This window comes from Carlito syrichta, unplaced genomic scaffold, assembly GCF_000164805.1.
Source record: "Carlito syrichta isolate Samal-C Ts95f unplaced genomic scaffold, Tarsius_syrichta-2.0.1 Scaffold169247, whole genome shotgun sequence".
Lineage (NCBI taxonomy): Eukaryota > Metazoa > Chordata > Mammalia > Primates > Tarsiidae > Carlito > Carlito syrichta.
In genome coordinates this window covers 483,449-500,938 of record NW_007113343.1, presented here as the reverse complement: position 1 = coordinate 500,938, position 17,490 = coordinate 483,449, and the positions used below count along the sequence as shown (strand labels likewise).

Sequence of the window (17,490 nt, the reverse complement as noted above, 5' to 3'; positions counted from 1 at the left end):
CCAAATTCTGCTCCTACTTCAGGTCTGGCCTATTTCTCTTGAGTTATAGACCATTAAAACTCCCGGTTCTCAGGTTCTACATTTGGGCCAAATGTGGTATATTGCCAGGTCCCTGACTGTACGAAGGAATTGCCTTTTGGAGGGTGGGACCCTTGTAGTACAGGCTTTTCCTACTAGGTAAGTGTTCTAGGAACCCATTGACATCAGTGTGCCAGGTAGCATTGTTGTGAGAGGCTGCGTTCAGCTTCAGTGAATTTTTTTTTTACAGAGATTATTTCAAGCATTTGTCCATTTCATGATGGGTGATTTACATGAACAACCTGCCCACACCTCGCTGAATGTCCAGCAGTTTTTTTTGTGTGTTTGTTTTTTTTACCAAAAATGGCATGACCCCTATGCCCCACCTTCCCTACTCATCTGATCTCACCCTGAGTGATTTTTGTTTGTTTGTTTTCCTGGATGAAAAAAGTCCTCAAAGGGAAACATTTTGCTGACAAAAAAACAGCAGATGCACTAAAAAGGTATCGAAATGGACAAGTCCAAAAATACTTTTGAGCAGCAGCAAAAGCATCTCGATAGGTGTATTGCACCAAATGGAGAGTCTCTGGGTCACTTTGAAGGTCACTGAATTAAACATATAAGGGTAAATACACGATTTTTTTATAAGTAACTTCCATTTTTTAGTCCCATACATAGTATGCCCACCTTGCCTCCGTTATCCTGTTCTTCACCCCTCTGGCTTATTGAAAGACCTAGAATATTGCTGCAGGCAGGCAAAGAGTGAAAGTACAATTCTGTGATTGCATTCCCATCAGGTTGTGGTGGAATTCCCACCCACAGAGCGCTCATGGGCCTGAATTCATTCTACTTATCATCAGTTCAAGCAACTATTCATGCATTCCTTCATCCAGTCACCAGGTACTTTCCGAGTTTCTACTCGTTGCCAGACATTGTGTTCATTGGTGAGCAGATGTGGCCCTGACCTTGTGTAGCTTATAGTCTAGTGGAGATGCTGACTTTTGTTAAATAATCATATGTAAAAACACATTGTGGGAAACCCCCTCAAATCCCCTCCCACTGTGGGAGCTTTTTTGTCCTCTCAATAAATCCTTCTTTCTAAAAACAAACAAACAAACAAAAAGCACATCGTGATAATATATAAGTGGCATTAAAACAAAGCAGAGGAGTTTCAGAATCTCACAGGTTTCTGATTCTAGCCCGGGAAGGGAAGTGAGTCTGTCTGCTGGGTTATACATATCCCCTCGGGGAGTAAGGAAGCCTCTCCTCACAGGTGACCACTGGTGGCCAGGATGCGTTGTAGGCCGATGCATGCCGTCTGTCATATAGTCAGAAGTCACATTCTCAGACCTTGGGGGAGGCACCGTGGCTCAGGGCGTCCTGGACAGCTCCAGCCTGCCATCCTCCTCACTCTGCTTCTGCTATATTGTTAACAGTGACTCAAGTCCACCTTGACACCTCACTCTGCCAATGCTCTGCTTCCTACCCATTGTTTCTGTGCCTTGGACTTCTGCTGATTGCCTTCCTAGGATCTGTCACGTTCAACCTCCCCACGAGAAAGGACTCCATAGGGGTGCTGGTCAGTCTTCAGTACTGTGAGGTCCAGCTACTCAGAACTTCTGTAACAGGCTGCCTCATGAGCCAATAACTAGCCCCTTGATAGATACTCAGGGCTCAGGATTCAGTCTCTGGTCCCATTCGTTGTGAGTGAAATGGTGATGCCATATGGCAGAGGACACAGCAGTCTTTACACAAGGAGTCAGCGGATTGTTTATCTCAAGGGCTGCAATATAGCAGGAAATCAACATTTAGCTTTAGGTATGCAGTGACACTTATCATTTGTCCATGTCATCCTGCTAGACATACATATTCTCTCAACTTTCCATGCAGATCTGGTCACCCAGAAGCAATTCCTCCACTCTGCCCCTCCCAACAAGACACAACACCACTGTCCCACTAGACATCCCAGGGCGGGCATGGAAGGGAAGGTGGAGACCATCGCATAGCAGGGGTATGTGTACAGGCTTTGGGGTCAAATGAGCCCAGGTTTAAACCCTGGAAGATAACGCATCATTGTGACTCTATTTCCCTCATCCATTAAATGGAGATAATAATGTTTACCATGCAGGATTATAGAAAGGAATAAAAAGGGGAAAATAGTCAAAAATATCTGTACATGTCTGAGCATGGCTTCTTGTAAATACTCAGTGAGTGGAAAGTGTTAGTATTACTATTTTCCAGTATTCTGTATGCAGCCCCTGGACCGTAGGGGCAGTAAGCACCATGAAGTCTCTTAGCTCCAGAGATGATGGAGATACAGACACCAGGCTGAGGGAGAGAGGGAAGACCTTGCCTGTGCTCACAGCCCTGAGAAGCCCCACATTGCCCTCATTCTCAGGTTTCATTGGGTCCCGCAGACTGGGAGCTGACAGCCTGGGATCTAGCTAATCTGGAAAGGTCTGGAAGAAGCTAGACATGTACCTGAATGAGACCAGAGGATGATTAAGCTGGTCCCGTGGAAGCAGGTAGGAGGGTGGAGGCTGGGGTAAGAGTCAGGATCCTCAGGCCAGACTGAGGATGATCTTGGAGACAGGCTGTCTCCCTGGGTTTATGCCCCGGATGTTTCATGGTACACCTGAACCCTGTGCGCTGACTGTAGCTGAGAGAGGAGGGACCTCTCTAGGAAATACCTGGGAAGAAAGCAGGGCTGAGATGATTCCTTCAGAGGAGTGATGACCTGGGAGTATCACCTTCTCACTTGCCTTGCTGGTGGGTACCTCCTCTCCACTCTCAGACCCCTGGCACTGATGGATTCTATTCCCAATGTGTCTTGGCAGACCGAGCCCAGTTCACAATCTACTTTGATCTTCATCCTAGAAGAGGTCTATTGACTCTACCTACCACCAAGTCAAGCAGCCTCCATGAATAATCCACTCTGATGGACAAGGACCTTGTAGATTTGCTGAGGCCATAGAGAGGGGAGGATCTGCCAATCCAATATGGAGGTGACACCCCTCAGCAGATATGTCTGGCTGCCGGCTGGGGTCTTATCTGGTGGCCAGGAGCCGGGTTTGACCTCACTTGGTCCTCCACTTTGACCTCTCCTCTCATGGGCAGCAGCACTAAAGTTCTTGATAGAAATGTACCTCTTAGATATCTCAAAACAATCCTGGGGGATCCCCGCAGAGAGGCTCCCTGAATTGTTACCCATCCCTGCATCTCCTCCTGGATGTGGAAATCGATAAAGAGGAGTGTGTTGAGGCCATCAATTCTGGCTGATTAAGCAGCCATATCACTCCCCTCTCAGAAATGCCTTGTTTTATCTCTAGAGGAAAATGGCTCGACTTTGAACAAGAACAAAAGTTAAAAGGGAGCTTTTTATGGCTTAATTTTACAGGAGAATGTGCTTCTTCTCAAAATGAGCAAGTGTTGGGTCTTGTGCAGTTAGGCATTCTTGAGCTTAAGCAAAGAAGGGCTGGTCTCCCCCAGTTCCATGGCACCTCCACAGAGTTGGATACCAGAGCGGGGCAGGGTCTTGGCTTGCAGGGGTGGAAGAGTGTGCGTGGGTCACCCGATCCTGGAAGATCCAGGTGCTGGGGAGGACATCAGAGGTGTAATGCAGCAGGTGAAGTCCATGGGCCAGTGCTGGGTTGATGAGACAAGCAAGTGGAGCAGAAACACTACGCCTAGGTCTCGAGCAGGCCTTTTCCATGGTGACCCTTGGAAGGGTGCTCCTTTTGGGGGACACAGGCTATAGCACAAAGGCTTCTGTTTTGAGTTGAGCATCCTGGGATAAGGTCAGCATGGCCAGGAACCGAGTGGACATCTTGCCTGACATGATCATCTTCTTCCCTCTTTGCCTCCTCCCCCACAGCAGTATAAGTTCTGCTCTAAAGTTGAGATGAAAGTATGAACCACAGCTGTGTATGGAAGAGGCGTGTATGTGTGCGTTGGGGAACTTGAAAGGGAATTTGTTCAACAAATACCAATGGAATGCTTGCTGTTTGCTGGGCACTGGGCAGGACAGCAGGTCTGTAGCTGCGAGTAAGGCCAGTCCCTGCCCTCAAGAGCTTGGGGGTCTAGATACAGGGGATTCCCCCATCCTCGTTTGCTGAGGACTTTCAGTGTCAAAACTGGGAAGAGGCCTGGCCCAGTGGCTCAGTCTATAATCCCAGCACTTTGGGAGGCCAAGGCAAGTGGATTGCCTGAGCCCATAGGTTCAAGACCAGCCCAGGCAGCTTGGCGAGACCTCATCTCTACAATAAATCAAAAATTAACTGGGTGCAGTAACGCGCACCTGTAGTTCCAGCTACTTGGAAGGTGATCGCTGGAGCCCAGCAGGTCAATGCTGGGGTGGCTGTGAGTGTGCCATTGCACTCCAGCCTGGGTGACGGAGGGAGACTCTAACTCAAAAAAAAAAAAAAATACTGAGACAGTCCAGAGCAAACCAGAACAAGTTGGTTGGTCACTCTGTCTAGTCACAATGGTAGTATGGGGATGTTTCTTATGGCATTTGATGTCAATAAGGTACTGATTAGGAGGGAAGGGAAGTTTTCAAACTGTTTAATAAGATGTCTTCTACTCACCACATGTGAGACAGAAGCTCTTGAACCTTGTGGAGAGATGACATCTAAGTGATCATTCCTCCCTACTCCCTTATTCTATGATGAAGACATAGCATAGAGAGGTGAAGTGGTTTGTGCATGGTGACACCGTGAGGAGGAGCAGAGATGGAGCCAGTACCTGGATGCTTCCATCCCCCACTCTAATGCTCTTTCCCTGAAAAATGATCCCATCCCAGCCAGATGCAGTGGCTTACTCCTATAATCCCAGAATTTTAGAAGGTTGAGGCAGGAGGAGCGCTTGATGCCAAGAGTTCGAGACCAGCCTGGGCAACATAATGAGACCTCCATCTCTACAATGAAATTTTTAAAATTAACCGAGCATGGCGGCATATTCCTGTAGTTCCAGCTACCAAGAGGCTGATGGAGGGCGGGGAGCGGATCACTTGAGCCCAGGAGTTCAAGGCTGCAGTGAGCTACGATTGTACCACCGCCCTCTAGCCTGGGTAAGACTCTGGCTCAAAAACAACAACAGCAACAATAACAATCCTGCCTCATCTTTCTTATCCCGCTTACTCTTCACCTTTCTGCTCACCAGGCTCACTTTAGGTCAGGTGTGGAGAACCCCAGTGGGGAGGGAGGGAGCTGCATGATGTCCAGGGTCCAGGAAGGGAACTACCTGAGTTGCAGACCCTGAGGGAGAAAACTGTGTGATGGGAAGGAGAAGCCACAGCTGCATGGCTGTTGCTGGGAGACTTCGAGCAGCTCCAAGGAAAGAAGAAGAGAAAAGAAAGATTTAAGGATATCAGGATGTTTGACCTGAAGGGATCACAGTTTAAAGAAAGTGAGAACTTCTGGTAGCTGAATATGAGAAATTAGGACCATCAATTCAGGAGGTGGAAGAACAGGAGAACATGCTGGTTGACAGAGGACCTGACTTTCTTTCAGAGGAAGGAGGTTTATAAGAAATAGGAACATTCTGACACCAGCAGCAAGCTTGTAAAAGGTTGGCTGGATAAGCAACATGGAAAACTGTTGACTTTGTTTTATTCCAGAAACATTCACTGAGAACCTACTATGCGCCAGACTGTGGTCTAAGGTTGGGCTATAGCACAGTCCCAGAACCAAGTCCTGTCTGTCTGCATCAGAGTAGAGGCAGACACAATAAACCCATAGGAATATGATGCCATGCAGAAGGTGATCAGTTATGTTCAAAAGAAACATATGAAAACTTTATGTTCAAGACTCTTTCATGTGAAAACAGTGATCAGCATGGTTTAGCTTATAAAACAAATATAACATTTCGATTCAGCTTGGAGAAAGACCATTAGGAGGCTGGCTTGCAGAGAATGGCAGCTCAGACCATCATGGCTACTCCTGGGAGAAATGAAAATCTTCCTTGGAAGGAAGAGACTGGGTCGTTAAACATCTAGAAACAACCTGGAGATTTGGATACCGAGTCTAAGAGAACTCAGAGGAGACCTCTTGAGAAGTGCAAAGAGATACAGGGAAGCAGTCTTCATTGCTATTAGATTTAGTGGGGAGAACATTGAACGATTACCCATATATTGAGCTTCTTGGGAGCTGTCCAGTATACCCCTGTAAAGGGACAGTCAAGACCGTGTGCTATTCGTTTGGCCATGTAGGGTATTACCTTTTTAAATGCAGTTAACAAGCAGTGTGTGTGTGTTAATTTCCATCTCTGTCACTTTACATGTCTAGGAAAAGCCCAGCTGCTGGTCTTGATCGCCATAAATAAGAAAGAGTTAGAGGAATTATTTGACTGTCAACCACAGACCTTTCCAATGATGTTATAAAAATTGTATTCTCAGCAGCAACAACAGAAAAATTGGGAAAGGGTCCAATGAGCTTAAGAAGTCATCTCAGTCTTTCCCCTTCATTAAAATTCCTCTCTCCTCCTTATCGCCATCATCTTCAGTTAAATAAACTGGTTCCCTTCTCTTCAGCCACAGCACTGTTTCCCAAGCTCCAAAGGACCCTTGCATGACTCACTTTTGTGTGCCATTTTAGTTTCTACTAAAATATCTTCTCCTTAGAGAGGCCTTCCTGACCGCTCCTTCTAGAACAGCTACCAGGGTGCCATGCTGTCCTCTGACCCTGAGTTACTTTTCATCTTAGCACTCTTATGAAATTGTATCATTTATTTGCTTCCATATTTGTTCCTCCGTGAAGACGGGGGCTTTGTCCCTTTCCTGCTATTCCTTCAAGGCCTGCAACTGTACCTGCCAGGCGGAAGACACTCAATAAATATTTATTCCATTAAATACAAGAATGGGCGACTTTGCCAGGCTCGGTGGCTCAGCCTGTAATCCCACGCTTTGGGAAGTTGAGGTGAGTGGATTGCCTGAGCCCGCGGGTTCGAGACCCGCCTGGGCAACTTGGCGAGACCTCCTCTCTACAATAAATCAAAAAATTAGCCGGGCGTGGTAGCGTGAGCCTGTAGTTCCAGCTACTTGGAAGGCTGAGGCGAAGGGATCGCCAGGGCCCAGCAGTTCAAGACTGCAGTGGCCAGAAGTGGCCACTGCACTCCAGTCTGGGTGACAGAGTAAGACTCCAACTCAAAAAAAAAAAAAAAAGAATGGGCGACTTCTACACCAGTCCTTTAACTTGATGATTTTATTAAAATTATAAGTGCAAGATGGATTTGGGAAAAGGCTCAATTCTTTCTTTTCCTCCACCCTGCTTTGTGAGAGAGAAGGAGAGCTGGAAATAGAATGGGAGAAGTTTCTGTAGATTTCTGGTTACCATAGAGACGCTGATCTTAGTTTATTAATCTCATGCTCTTAAGCAGGCTGGGGTCCCATGGTGATTCCTCTAAATTGCTCAGTGCTGGTTATCCTGCAACCTTCCTCATTAAGGAAGAGCAGGCCTGGTCCTATCCAGCAGCACGTTAATTACCAATGCGCAGGAGCCCTGTGCTATTATGTTCATCGTTGCGTGTTCTAACCTGGCTGTACCTCCCACTCTGGAGCCGTGGAACATGGTCACTGGCCTGAAAGCCTTAGAACCTCCTTGGCAGGTGGGAGTGTGGGCAGCCTCTTCTTTAAGCGCAGGATGAGGCTGTAATTGCTGCCTTCTCCTTTCATTCAGCCATACTGAAGATGGGACCTCAGTGCCTTCGAGAACAGCATTTAGTTTCAGCCAGGGAAGGGCGCCCCCAGTGGTTTCCTGCCCACCAAGGCTGTGCTTGCAAGGGAAGGAATTGCCCTCGGGAGACATGAGACTTCTTGTAGTCCACTTCTCATGGGTTCTGACTTCTGCAGTGTGTGTGTACCTCTTCATATGGGGAAAAGCATGCAGCCCTTCATGAATGAGTTGGTCTCAAGTCGCTTGTGTAAGAGACTTCCAAAGGGCTTCAGGATTTCAGAGGAGCTAGCGAGGGCAGATGGGCCAGTTAGGGGAAGTCTCTTCCATTTCTCCTTCAGGAAGGGACCCTGTTGCAGATATTGGAGGACCGGGGGGATTCTGTCTTGGCAGCTGACTTGTGGTGTAACTGTAGGTGGGGACTCAGCCTCTTTGAGCCTTGGTGTTTTCATCTGCGAAATGAGACTGGACTTGGCCCTTCCACCATTCCTTCACTTTGAGACTCAGGCTGTGGCTCCAAACTGGCTCTGGAAACTGAATCCCCGTGATAAGTGAGAAGCGGGGGAGGCCCTTGGAGTGAAGGGCAGTAGGTTTTGGCAGTAGAGTCTCTGGGAGGAGACATCTTTCTCTCCTGAGACTGAACACTAAGGTCTGGCCTTGCCTGAGCATGTTGGAAATACTAAGGCTTTACTTTGGTTGTATTTTCCATTCTGTTGGACTTAGAATCATCGAGCCATTCTTCCAGTAAATACTCAGGGAATACCTTCCGACTGCCATGTGCTACCATATGCTGTCATGTGCTCGTGGTACAATGTTTCTGCTAGAATAGTCACGGAATCCCACTTGGGATTCACACTTAGGTGTGGGGCAACTGGTTTCAGGGCCGTGGGCCTGTCAGTTACACCCTCGGGGTTTAAGTGTGCCAAAGAATAGGATCTGGTGGAAAGAATCCGGACTCCTGAGGACATGGGTGGGTGAGCACCTGGGGTGTCCCCAGCGGAGGCACTGATAGACCTAAGAGCCTGGCCATTCTTTCCAGGTGCCGCAACCTCTCGTTCCCTGACAGCCTGCCAGAGGTGAGCATCGTGTTCATCTTCGTCAATGAAGCCCTTTCGGTGCTGCTGCGCTCCATCCACTCGGCCATTGAACGCACGCCCCAGCACCTGCTCAAGGAGATCATCCTGGTGGATGACAACAGCAGTAACGGTAAGTGTCGGAGCTCCCTGGGGCCCAGGCTCTGCTCCCTGACATCTGAGCTGACAGTTCTACATCAGAGTTCCCTCTTCCTCAAGGCTCTTTCTGGAGTGTCGCCTCAGAGATGAGAAAGTCATGGTGGCCACTGCTCTGGAAGGTCTACCACCTTGCATGTACCCTTTCTGCATCCCAAAGGGCCTGGTTCTTAGACTTCCTCCCACTGGCTGGCTACTCTCTCTGTCCACATTCCAAACCATATAAGATAGAAGGTCCTGACCTTCTTTCCCACCACGTGTGCAGTAAACATTTCCAGTGACTCTTTCCTAGGAAGCATCGTTTCTTTAGTAGTGTTCCTTGGCCTCTGCCTGGAAGATTATTCATGGGTCTTATCTGAGCAATAGATGATGGTAGAGGTGATGATGATACTTGTGGTGGTAGAGGTCATGGTGACATTGACGATGGGGATGGTAGTGGCTGTGTGACCCCATGACAACAACAGAGCTGTTGAATGTCTAGCCCCTTCCTGGATCCTCTGATTCTTGCTTCATCAGTCCCTAGCAAGGCCCTGGTGGCCTGTAAGTGCCTTGTGGAAGTCTTCACATCGCCAACTCCCCTTCTGTAGCCACGCAGCTACCTCTTTTCCCTGGTGCACATTTCTTGGCCTCTGATACTCCCTACCCCCACATACCTCCATATACCACTTCCATCGTATTCTCCAAACCTAAAGAGCATGTTTTGAGACAGCTTAAAAGCCAGTGTTCTTAATAGGACCGTTTATATGGATGTACTTCTGATAACACACAATTTTTGAAAACAGACTGCTAGTCACCGCCTCAGAGAGTTACTGAGCTTGTGTTATCTTTTGAGCCTTCTCTGATATCAGGTAGTAAATTTCCCAGTGAATCAGTTGCTGTAATGAGAAGTTCAGATGGGCAATTTGTGATTTGTTATCAATTAAAGCTGAAACATATCAGATAATTGAAATGTATTTAATCTCAAAAAGCAAATTTTCATTTTCACTTTATCATAGTACAGTAAGAAGTGTGGGAGCAGCACTGTGATAGGGATTCTAGAACTTTCTGAAGGGCAGGGCTCTAGTCACTTGACTCTCATTGTTCTGTGGACCTGAAGGAAGGAAAAGGCACAAGGATGTAATAAGCAACGTAGATTTAAAGGTGATTGTCCTAAGGGAGACAGGCAGGGGCCCTGAACCCCTCTCTGGTGGCGACCTACCTTAACCTAACTTGGGACCCAAGGAATGGCCACGTTCCCCAGTGACCAACAGCAGACAGCCTGATTAGCCAGCCCCACATACGCTTCCTCAGTTCCATCCAGGATGGTTGATCCCTCCCTCCAAATCCCTTCATGCACTATAAAGAGACATGGGATGGAGGAACTATCCTTCAAGAATGACACCTCCCAAGCAAGAGCACCCCAAGCTCCATTCTGTTTCACTCCCTCACCTAACAAGAGAAGAGAGAATGGAATACTAGGAGGAAGAAATCTTGGAGTTTTTTCTTTCTTCCCCATAGTGAGAGGCTTATCATACCCTTAAGGATACCATTTTGTCTCTAAGCCCGCGAGGAAAAGCTGATATTGTGTTTGAGAAATTTTGATAAGGAAAGTGAATGAGATATAGAGGATTTCCTATTTGCACTTAAAGAGTTTGGACTGCTGGGCTCGATGGCTCAGCCTGTAATCCCAGTGCTTTGGGAGGCCGAGGTGAGTGGATTGCCTGAGCCCGCGGGTTCGAGATCCGCCTGGGCAACTTGGCAAGACCTCATCTCTACAATAAATCAAAAAATTAGCCGGGTGTGGTACCACGTGCCTGTAGTTCCAGCTACTTGGAAGGCTGAGGCAGAAGGATCGCCGGAGCCCAGCAGGCGAGGCTGCGGTGGCCGGGAGCGGCCACTGCACTCCAGTCTGAGCGACAGAGTGAGACTCCAACTCAAAAAAAAAGAGTTTGGATTTTATTTTGTAAATGGCAGTAACCATGGAAAGCTTTTGGTGAGAGGAATGATGGTGTCAGAGCTGGGTGATGGAGAGATTTCGCTGTGCTTTATGGTATTGGCTGGAGAAAGGAGGAGAGGGGAGTGGACGAGGCTTTTGTAGCGGTATAGGTGAGAAGTCAACGGCCTGGAGTAGTGATGGTTGAGTGTGGGCTTTGAGGGCAAGATGTAGGCCTGAGACCAGGCGTGGTGGCCCACGCCTGTAAACCCAGTACTTTGGGAGGCCGAAGTAGAAGGATTGCTTGAGGCCAGGAATTCAAGACCAGTTTGGGCAACATAGAGAGACCTTGTCTCTACAAAAATAAAAATACACCAGGTGTGGTGGTGGCCACCTGTAGTCCCAGCTACTTGAAAGCTGAGAAAGGAGTGCCTGAGCCAAGGAGGTTCAAGGCTGTGGTAAACCGTGATAGTGCCACTGCACTCCAGCCTGGGCAAAAGAGTGAGACCCCAACTTAAAAAAGAAAAAAATTCAAGCCTAAGAGATATTGTGAAGGAAGAATCTGTTGGACCTTGTGGCCAACAGTCCATGGGCAGGTGGACCAAAGGAGGGCAGGTCATGATGACTTGGAGTTTCAAGCCAGGGTGACACAGGGTGGTGGTGCGTTGTCCTAGGCAGGCAGCAGAAGCAGTGCCCAGGTGTAGTGGTCCTTCCTCATGGATATAGATAAGAATCACTGTGAAGCTTTCAAAGTCAAGCTCGTGAGAGTTGTGGTGATGGTGCAGTTAAGTATCTTGATTGTGATTGTGGTTACACAAATCTGCATGTGGGATCAAACTGCATCAAGCTGATACACACATCCAAACGAATGCCTGTGCGAATGACTAGAGAGATCTGAACAAGCTCTGTGGATTGTAGCATCGCCAATGTCCTGGTTTTGGCATTGTGCAATAGTTGTGTGAGATGTTTCCATGGGGAAGGTGACTGGATAAAGGGAACATGGGGCCCTCTTGCACATTTTATGAATCTATAATTACTTCAAAATATTAAGTTAAACAAAGAAAAAGCTCTCCCAGAAGATTCTAATTCTGTAAGTTCAAGGCAGACATTGCAGTTTTAAAAAGCATTCTTAATGATTCACAGCTCTCGTTGAGAACCTTTAGGCTAATAATAAAATGTAGCATCTCTTATGAACATGTTGAGCTCCTAGTGCATAGGGTGAAGGGAAAGAACTCTGGACTGAAGCTTGGAGTCTGGATTCTAGGACCCTCTCTGCCATGGATAAATGACCACAGGAAAGTCCCTCAGCCTCTCCGAGCCTATTTCTCCCTCTGAAAAATGGGGTGATAATCCTCCCTTGTTTGCCTCGCCTGCTTGTTGTGTAACGTGTGATGGTGAACTGACCACTGTCAGTGTGATCCAGCCCCACCTAATTTCCACAGTTAGACGGATGCATAGCTAGACAACTACAGGACCGGCGCTCAAGAAGGGAATGCATGGCAATATGGGCTGGGATTCTTGTGCACGGAATAATTAAAGCCATTGACTGAGAGGAGAGGCATCCAAAGAGAAGAGAACAGAACAAAAAGATAGAAGTGCAAGAAAAACTGAGGGGAAGATATTTCAGAGTCAAGAGAAAGAAGAGGGGTAGCAGGTGAGAGACTGAGAAGGACTGATCGGGAGAATCTGGGAGACAACACGGTCTCCGTGGGCAGCGAGAACTTCAGGAAAAAGAGAGTCGTCTGTTTGCCTGAACCTGCAGACAGGTGGGAGGACAAGGAGTCTGAGTAGAAGCCACTGAACGGTACAGATCCTGGAAACCTCCGCGGGAGGCTTTGTTGGGAGCGACGGCAGAAGCAGGTGAAGATGAAGTGCCCATGGTGAGGGGAGCGTTTTCTGTCGGGGATTTTGACTGTAGAGGAGAATCACAATCTCAGGCAGCAGGTGCAGCAGTGTTAACCAAAAATAAAAACAAAACATGACCATAATCTACAGCGAGCAATTCGTTTACATCCTGACCCGGGATGGCGCACCCACTCACACCCATACGCACACGTGATTGGAGCATACTCTTACCATGTGCAAGGCTCTCTTTCCTATTCTGTTCCATGCTATTCAGTTCTGATGTATTTTATTTTATTCTATGTCTGTCTTTTTCATTTATTTTTATTTTTTATTTTTTGAGTTGGAGTCTCAGTCTGTCACCCAGACTGGAGTGCAGTGGTCTCTCCCGGCCATCGCAGCCTCGACCTGCTGGGCTCCGGCGATCCTTCCGCCTCAGCCTTAGCCGGAATTACAGGTGCGCGCTACCAAGCCCGGCTGCTTTTTTGATTTATTGTAGAGATAAGGTCTCGCTGCCCAGGTGGGTCTCGAACCCGTGGGCTCAGGCAGTCCACACCTCAGCCTCCCAAAGGCGGGATTACAGGCTGAGCCACCGAGACTGGCTTGTCTGTCTTTTTTAAAAGGCAGGTTGTTCTCAAGAGCCTGAGAATCGCTCAGAGGGATTTTATGAAATTCAGGGTCCAGGTCTCACCTCTGGTAATTGAATGCTTCTGGGGATGAGGCACCTGTGTCCCCAGAGGCCATGGTTGGAGCAGGCCTCTGAGGAGGAAGGAGAAGATGGGATGGCGACACAGAAGCAAGGGTTGTCTCTGGGAAAAAGGGCCCATCCTTCTCCCAGGCAGGAGAAGCAGATGGGAGATGAGAGAAACATCTGGAGGCCGTGAGAGTGTGGGGCCTTGGGTGTTGAGAGGCCAGAAAAACAATAGGCTCAGTCCCAGCACCCTGTGGCAGGCAGGGCCTGGGGTGGGACATGGTGGGAAGGGTCCTGGCTGGAGTGTCCTCAAGTGGAATGGGACAGCGAGGCAACCTGGAACGTGGCTGCTGGAGACCAGCCTGAGCTGAACTCTCAAGATGGGAGGAAGAGACACTTGAGAATGAGTTCTCAGAGGAAGCAACCCCAGCCTGGCCACTCTGGGACACGGCTGAAGGCCCCTTGGCAGCTCAGCCTGACTTAGAAAAAGCAGCTAAGGCCAGCCCCAGTGTAGACTCCTGTCTAGGAGTTGTTTCTCTTCAGCATCACTTCACTCAGCACAAGACTTTCTTTTACTTCAAGTCAGGCCGATGCAGCTCAGTTCTGCAGACGATTCTGGAGTGCCCAGCCTGGGCCACGGGCCTGAAGAGTTGGTGGATCAGATCTAGTTCCTGCCATTGGGGAATTCTGCAAATACTTACAAAACGAGGATGAATCACAAGACTAGGTTTCCAGTCTTGGTTCTGCCACTTCCCGGCATGGGCATTTGGGCTTTGGTTTGCTTATGTGCCATGTGGGGACGTCAGGCCTTGCCTTGCCCTGTCTGACTCACAGATTCACCGAGGATAAACTGAGGTAATGAGAGTGACAATTCCATGTCAGTTTCAGGTTGCTAAGGGAGATTTAAAATGACAGTGATAAAATAACACCAGCAACAGTAATGGCAGCAGCTGACATGCTGCCACTGTGTAAAGGCAGCGTGTTCTGGTGGGAAGAGCGCGGAATTTGGCATTAGGCCCGCTTTTCAGTTCCAGTTCTTTCTAGCTTTCTCACTAGCTGTGTGTTCTTAACCTCTGTGAACCCTATTTTCCTTATCTATAAAATTGAGATGTATAATTCCTACATCAGGGATTGCTGGGAGGCTCGAATGAGATAACACGATGGTGTTTAAAACGCGACATCATGCAGGCGTGTAGAGCTGTCGGAATGCCTTCCTTACTCAGTCTTTCTTCCTGGGCCTCTGTCATGGGTTCTGTGTGTGCTAGTGTAGTGCCTCGTCTCTGCCCAAACCCTGCTGGGCCACACCTTTGCTTGGGGGTCAGGCCTGTGCTTCCTCAAACACAGGAGCGGGGAGATCAGTCAGTGCTTCTCTCCTCCAAGCATCTTTCTCTCAGAAGCCAATGGCCGTTGTGTGGGAATTTGAATCCCCGTTCCCTGCCTCCTTAGCCACTTCCCAGACATGCTCCACTTTTTTAGGGGCAGGCTCCAAGCCTGATGCTGTCATTCTGCTGCAGCAGTATCACACTTTACTGTTGGAACTTGAGTAAACACGTGGAGACCATACCAGGCACACTCCTGCCTCAGGACGTTTGCTCTTGCTGTTGCCTCCACCTGGAATGCTCTCACCCCTTCCCCCCATATCTGCACAACTCACACTTTTGTCTTTTCAGGCCTTTGCTCAGGTGCTACCTTCTCACTAGGGCTGTCATTGAATTGACTGGTTTAAACAGCTGCCCTTATCCCTGTTACTTCTCACTGTCCCTTGCTTCTTTCCCTCCATATCTCCCACGGCCGTGTGATATATCATACTCACTCATTGACTCTCCCTTATTTATTTGTTTACTTTCCCTCTACTAGTAAGTAAGTTCCTTGAAGACAGGGTATCTGTTTTGCCCCCGGCTGTATCTCAGCACCTAGAATAGTGCCTGGTACATGTTCAATAAATACTGATTCAGTGAAAGAAGGAATGCATTTTGATTCTGTAGCTCTGGGACTAGGCCTGGAACCTGCATTTACACAAGCCTCCTGGGGTGTGCTGATTGTCTGTGAGCCACTGTTCTAATGGTTGCCCTCTCATCTGTCCCCAGCTGAGGGCCTGGGACAGCCGCTTCCTCCTCAGTTTCCCCAGCATTGGCCTCAGGCACAGGAACTGCTGGGTGGCGTGTCCTTCCTGGGGAGGAGGTGGAGGGGCCTTGGGACGCCCCTGCTGCAACCCTGGGAAATGGCATGAGTGGGGGTGGAGTGTGGAGCAGAAGGGGGGTTTCTCTTGCTGTTACCCCAACCTGGTCTGAACTTACTTCCCATGCTTGGCGTCAGATGACCAACTCCCGTTCCATTCACCCAAGTTCTGCAAGCATTCCTGATGACAGCAGCCAGACCCTGCCTGCTCTAACTCCAAGGCCACGGGTCTCCTCCCTTCTCCTCCTTGTCACCTCTAGACAGCAGTGGAGCACAGCTTATGGCCTCCTGGTTTTAATTACCGCGCTTTTCAGCAGATCCCAGTGGGCCAGTATCTCTAACTGTGTGATTCAGCCTCTACAGGTTTCCAGAGGGAGGGAAGCACCAAGATTTCAGTCAATAGCTTCGTCTTTGCCTTTGACTCTTGGCATTCATTTCCTTGTTTATTCATTCATTCATTCATCCCTTCATTCCTTCAGTCCTTCAACAGGTTTTGCGAGCCATGGTCTTTGAACTGAGCACCCAGCAAGCACTTTGGGGGGGCTCACTCATGTGACACAGGAATTCCATTTCACTGGGCATTCCAGGACCTGGCACAGAGCAAGTGCCTGATGCACGTGAAATCTTTCAGGTTCCCTCGCCAGCTGTCCCAGAGTCACCCCATCCCACAATTCAGCCACTTCCACTTCCAAAAAACAATAAAACAGTTTCTTTTCTGTGCTCAGTTTTCTCTGCTTCCTTTTTGAACTCATGTCCTCTTTTGATAAACATAAAAATTATACACTCTTCTTTCATGCCACTTGAAATTCCCGAATTCATCTGAGTTTGTAATTAAAAGCAGATCAAAGCGATGGTAATATCAACTATTCTTTTAAGTATCCATGCCCTGGAGATTTCTGTCTGCTCCTGGTTGGCAGTGGCATGTCCATCTTAAATCCAGCCTGACACTTTCAAACCAGGGAATGGCCAGTTCCCACATGTCACTTCCCTAGTGGCTGGAATTGGATTGTCTCCATCCCAGCCCAGGGATCTCCTTGCTTATGGATCCAGTCATCACGCAGGCGAAGCTTGAAGGCTTCCATACCTGTTGTCAAGTGGAGGAGTAGAACTAGGTGGGCCTCAAGAGGTAGGAAGAAGGGAGCTATTCCTCCCTGACCCCAGCCTCAGAGGGGCAGACCAAAGACTTGAAGACCCCAAAGTCAGCCAATCAAACCCCAACTGGTTCTCAGGAGGAAACTGAGGACCTATGTAGGGCAGAAACCTGCTAGGGTGGCCACAGTCTGCTCAGAAGAGCTAAACTAGGACCCTGGGTCTTCTGACTCTAGCCTGGGCTCCTTTCTCCACCCCCTGCTGTCTCCTGGCTCTGTCCAGACTCCAGGATATTCCTGCTTGTCTGAACAGTATGTGGCCATGGTGGCCCACATCCAGACAATCCTGGGTTGGGTCACGGTGCCTCCCTCTTCTGGGAATGAATGTCCTTCCACGCCTCCACCCTTTTGCTTAGCTCCAGACTTCAAAAGTCAGCGCCACGACCACTGCTATCAGAAAGTCATCCATCACTCTGCTCCCGCCAGAGTTGGATGGGGGGGGTTCACTTCTCTGCTCCCACATGCCCTGACTTCTCCCTGTCACACTGTGTTTTACTTGGTTATTGACTCATTAAATCACAGTGAGTAATTTAGGTAAGACCAGCCAAGGTGACTAGCGTGAGAGGAACACGGTCCTGGTCATCTCAGAACCCCAGCAACTAGCCCAGTGCCGAGCTCCCAGTAGGCATGCAATTAATTTTGTTGACAAGAGAACAGTCCCAATCCCTCAGGGAAGCATATGTGGTCACTATCTACATTTCACAGATGAGGAATCTAAGTCTCAGAGGTTTTTAAAAAAGTGACGGGGCCCAAGGCCACATAGCTAGGAGGTAGGACAGGGATTGAAGTCCAGGTCTGCTGGCCC

General features: G+C 48.5%; 1 protein-coding gene across 1 annotated transcript in view; it reads left to right on the top strand.

Moving 5' to 3' along the window:
- GALNT18 (polypeptide N-acetylgalactosaminyltransferase 18) overlaps positions 1-17,490 on the top strand; it is a 351,517-nt gene that overhangs the window by 191,132 nt on the left and 142,895 nt on the right. Inside the window, exon 3 of the mRNA XM_008051258.1 lies at positions 8,725-8,891. Within this exon, the coding sequence (XP_008049449.1) occupies positions 8,725-8,891 (167 nt within the window). The remainder of the gene's footprint in view (positions 1-8,724; positions 8,892-17,490) is intronic.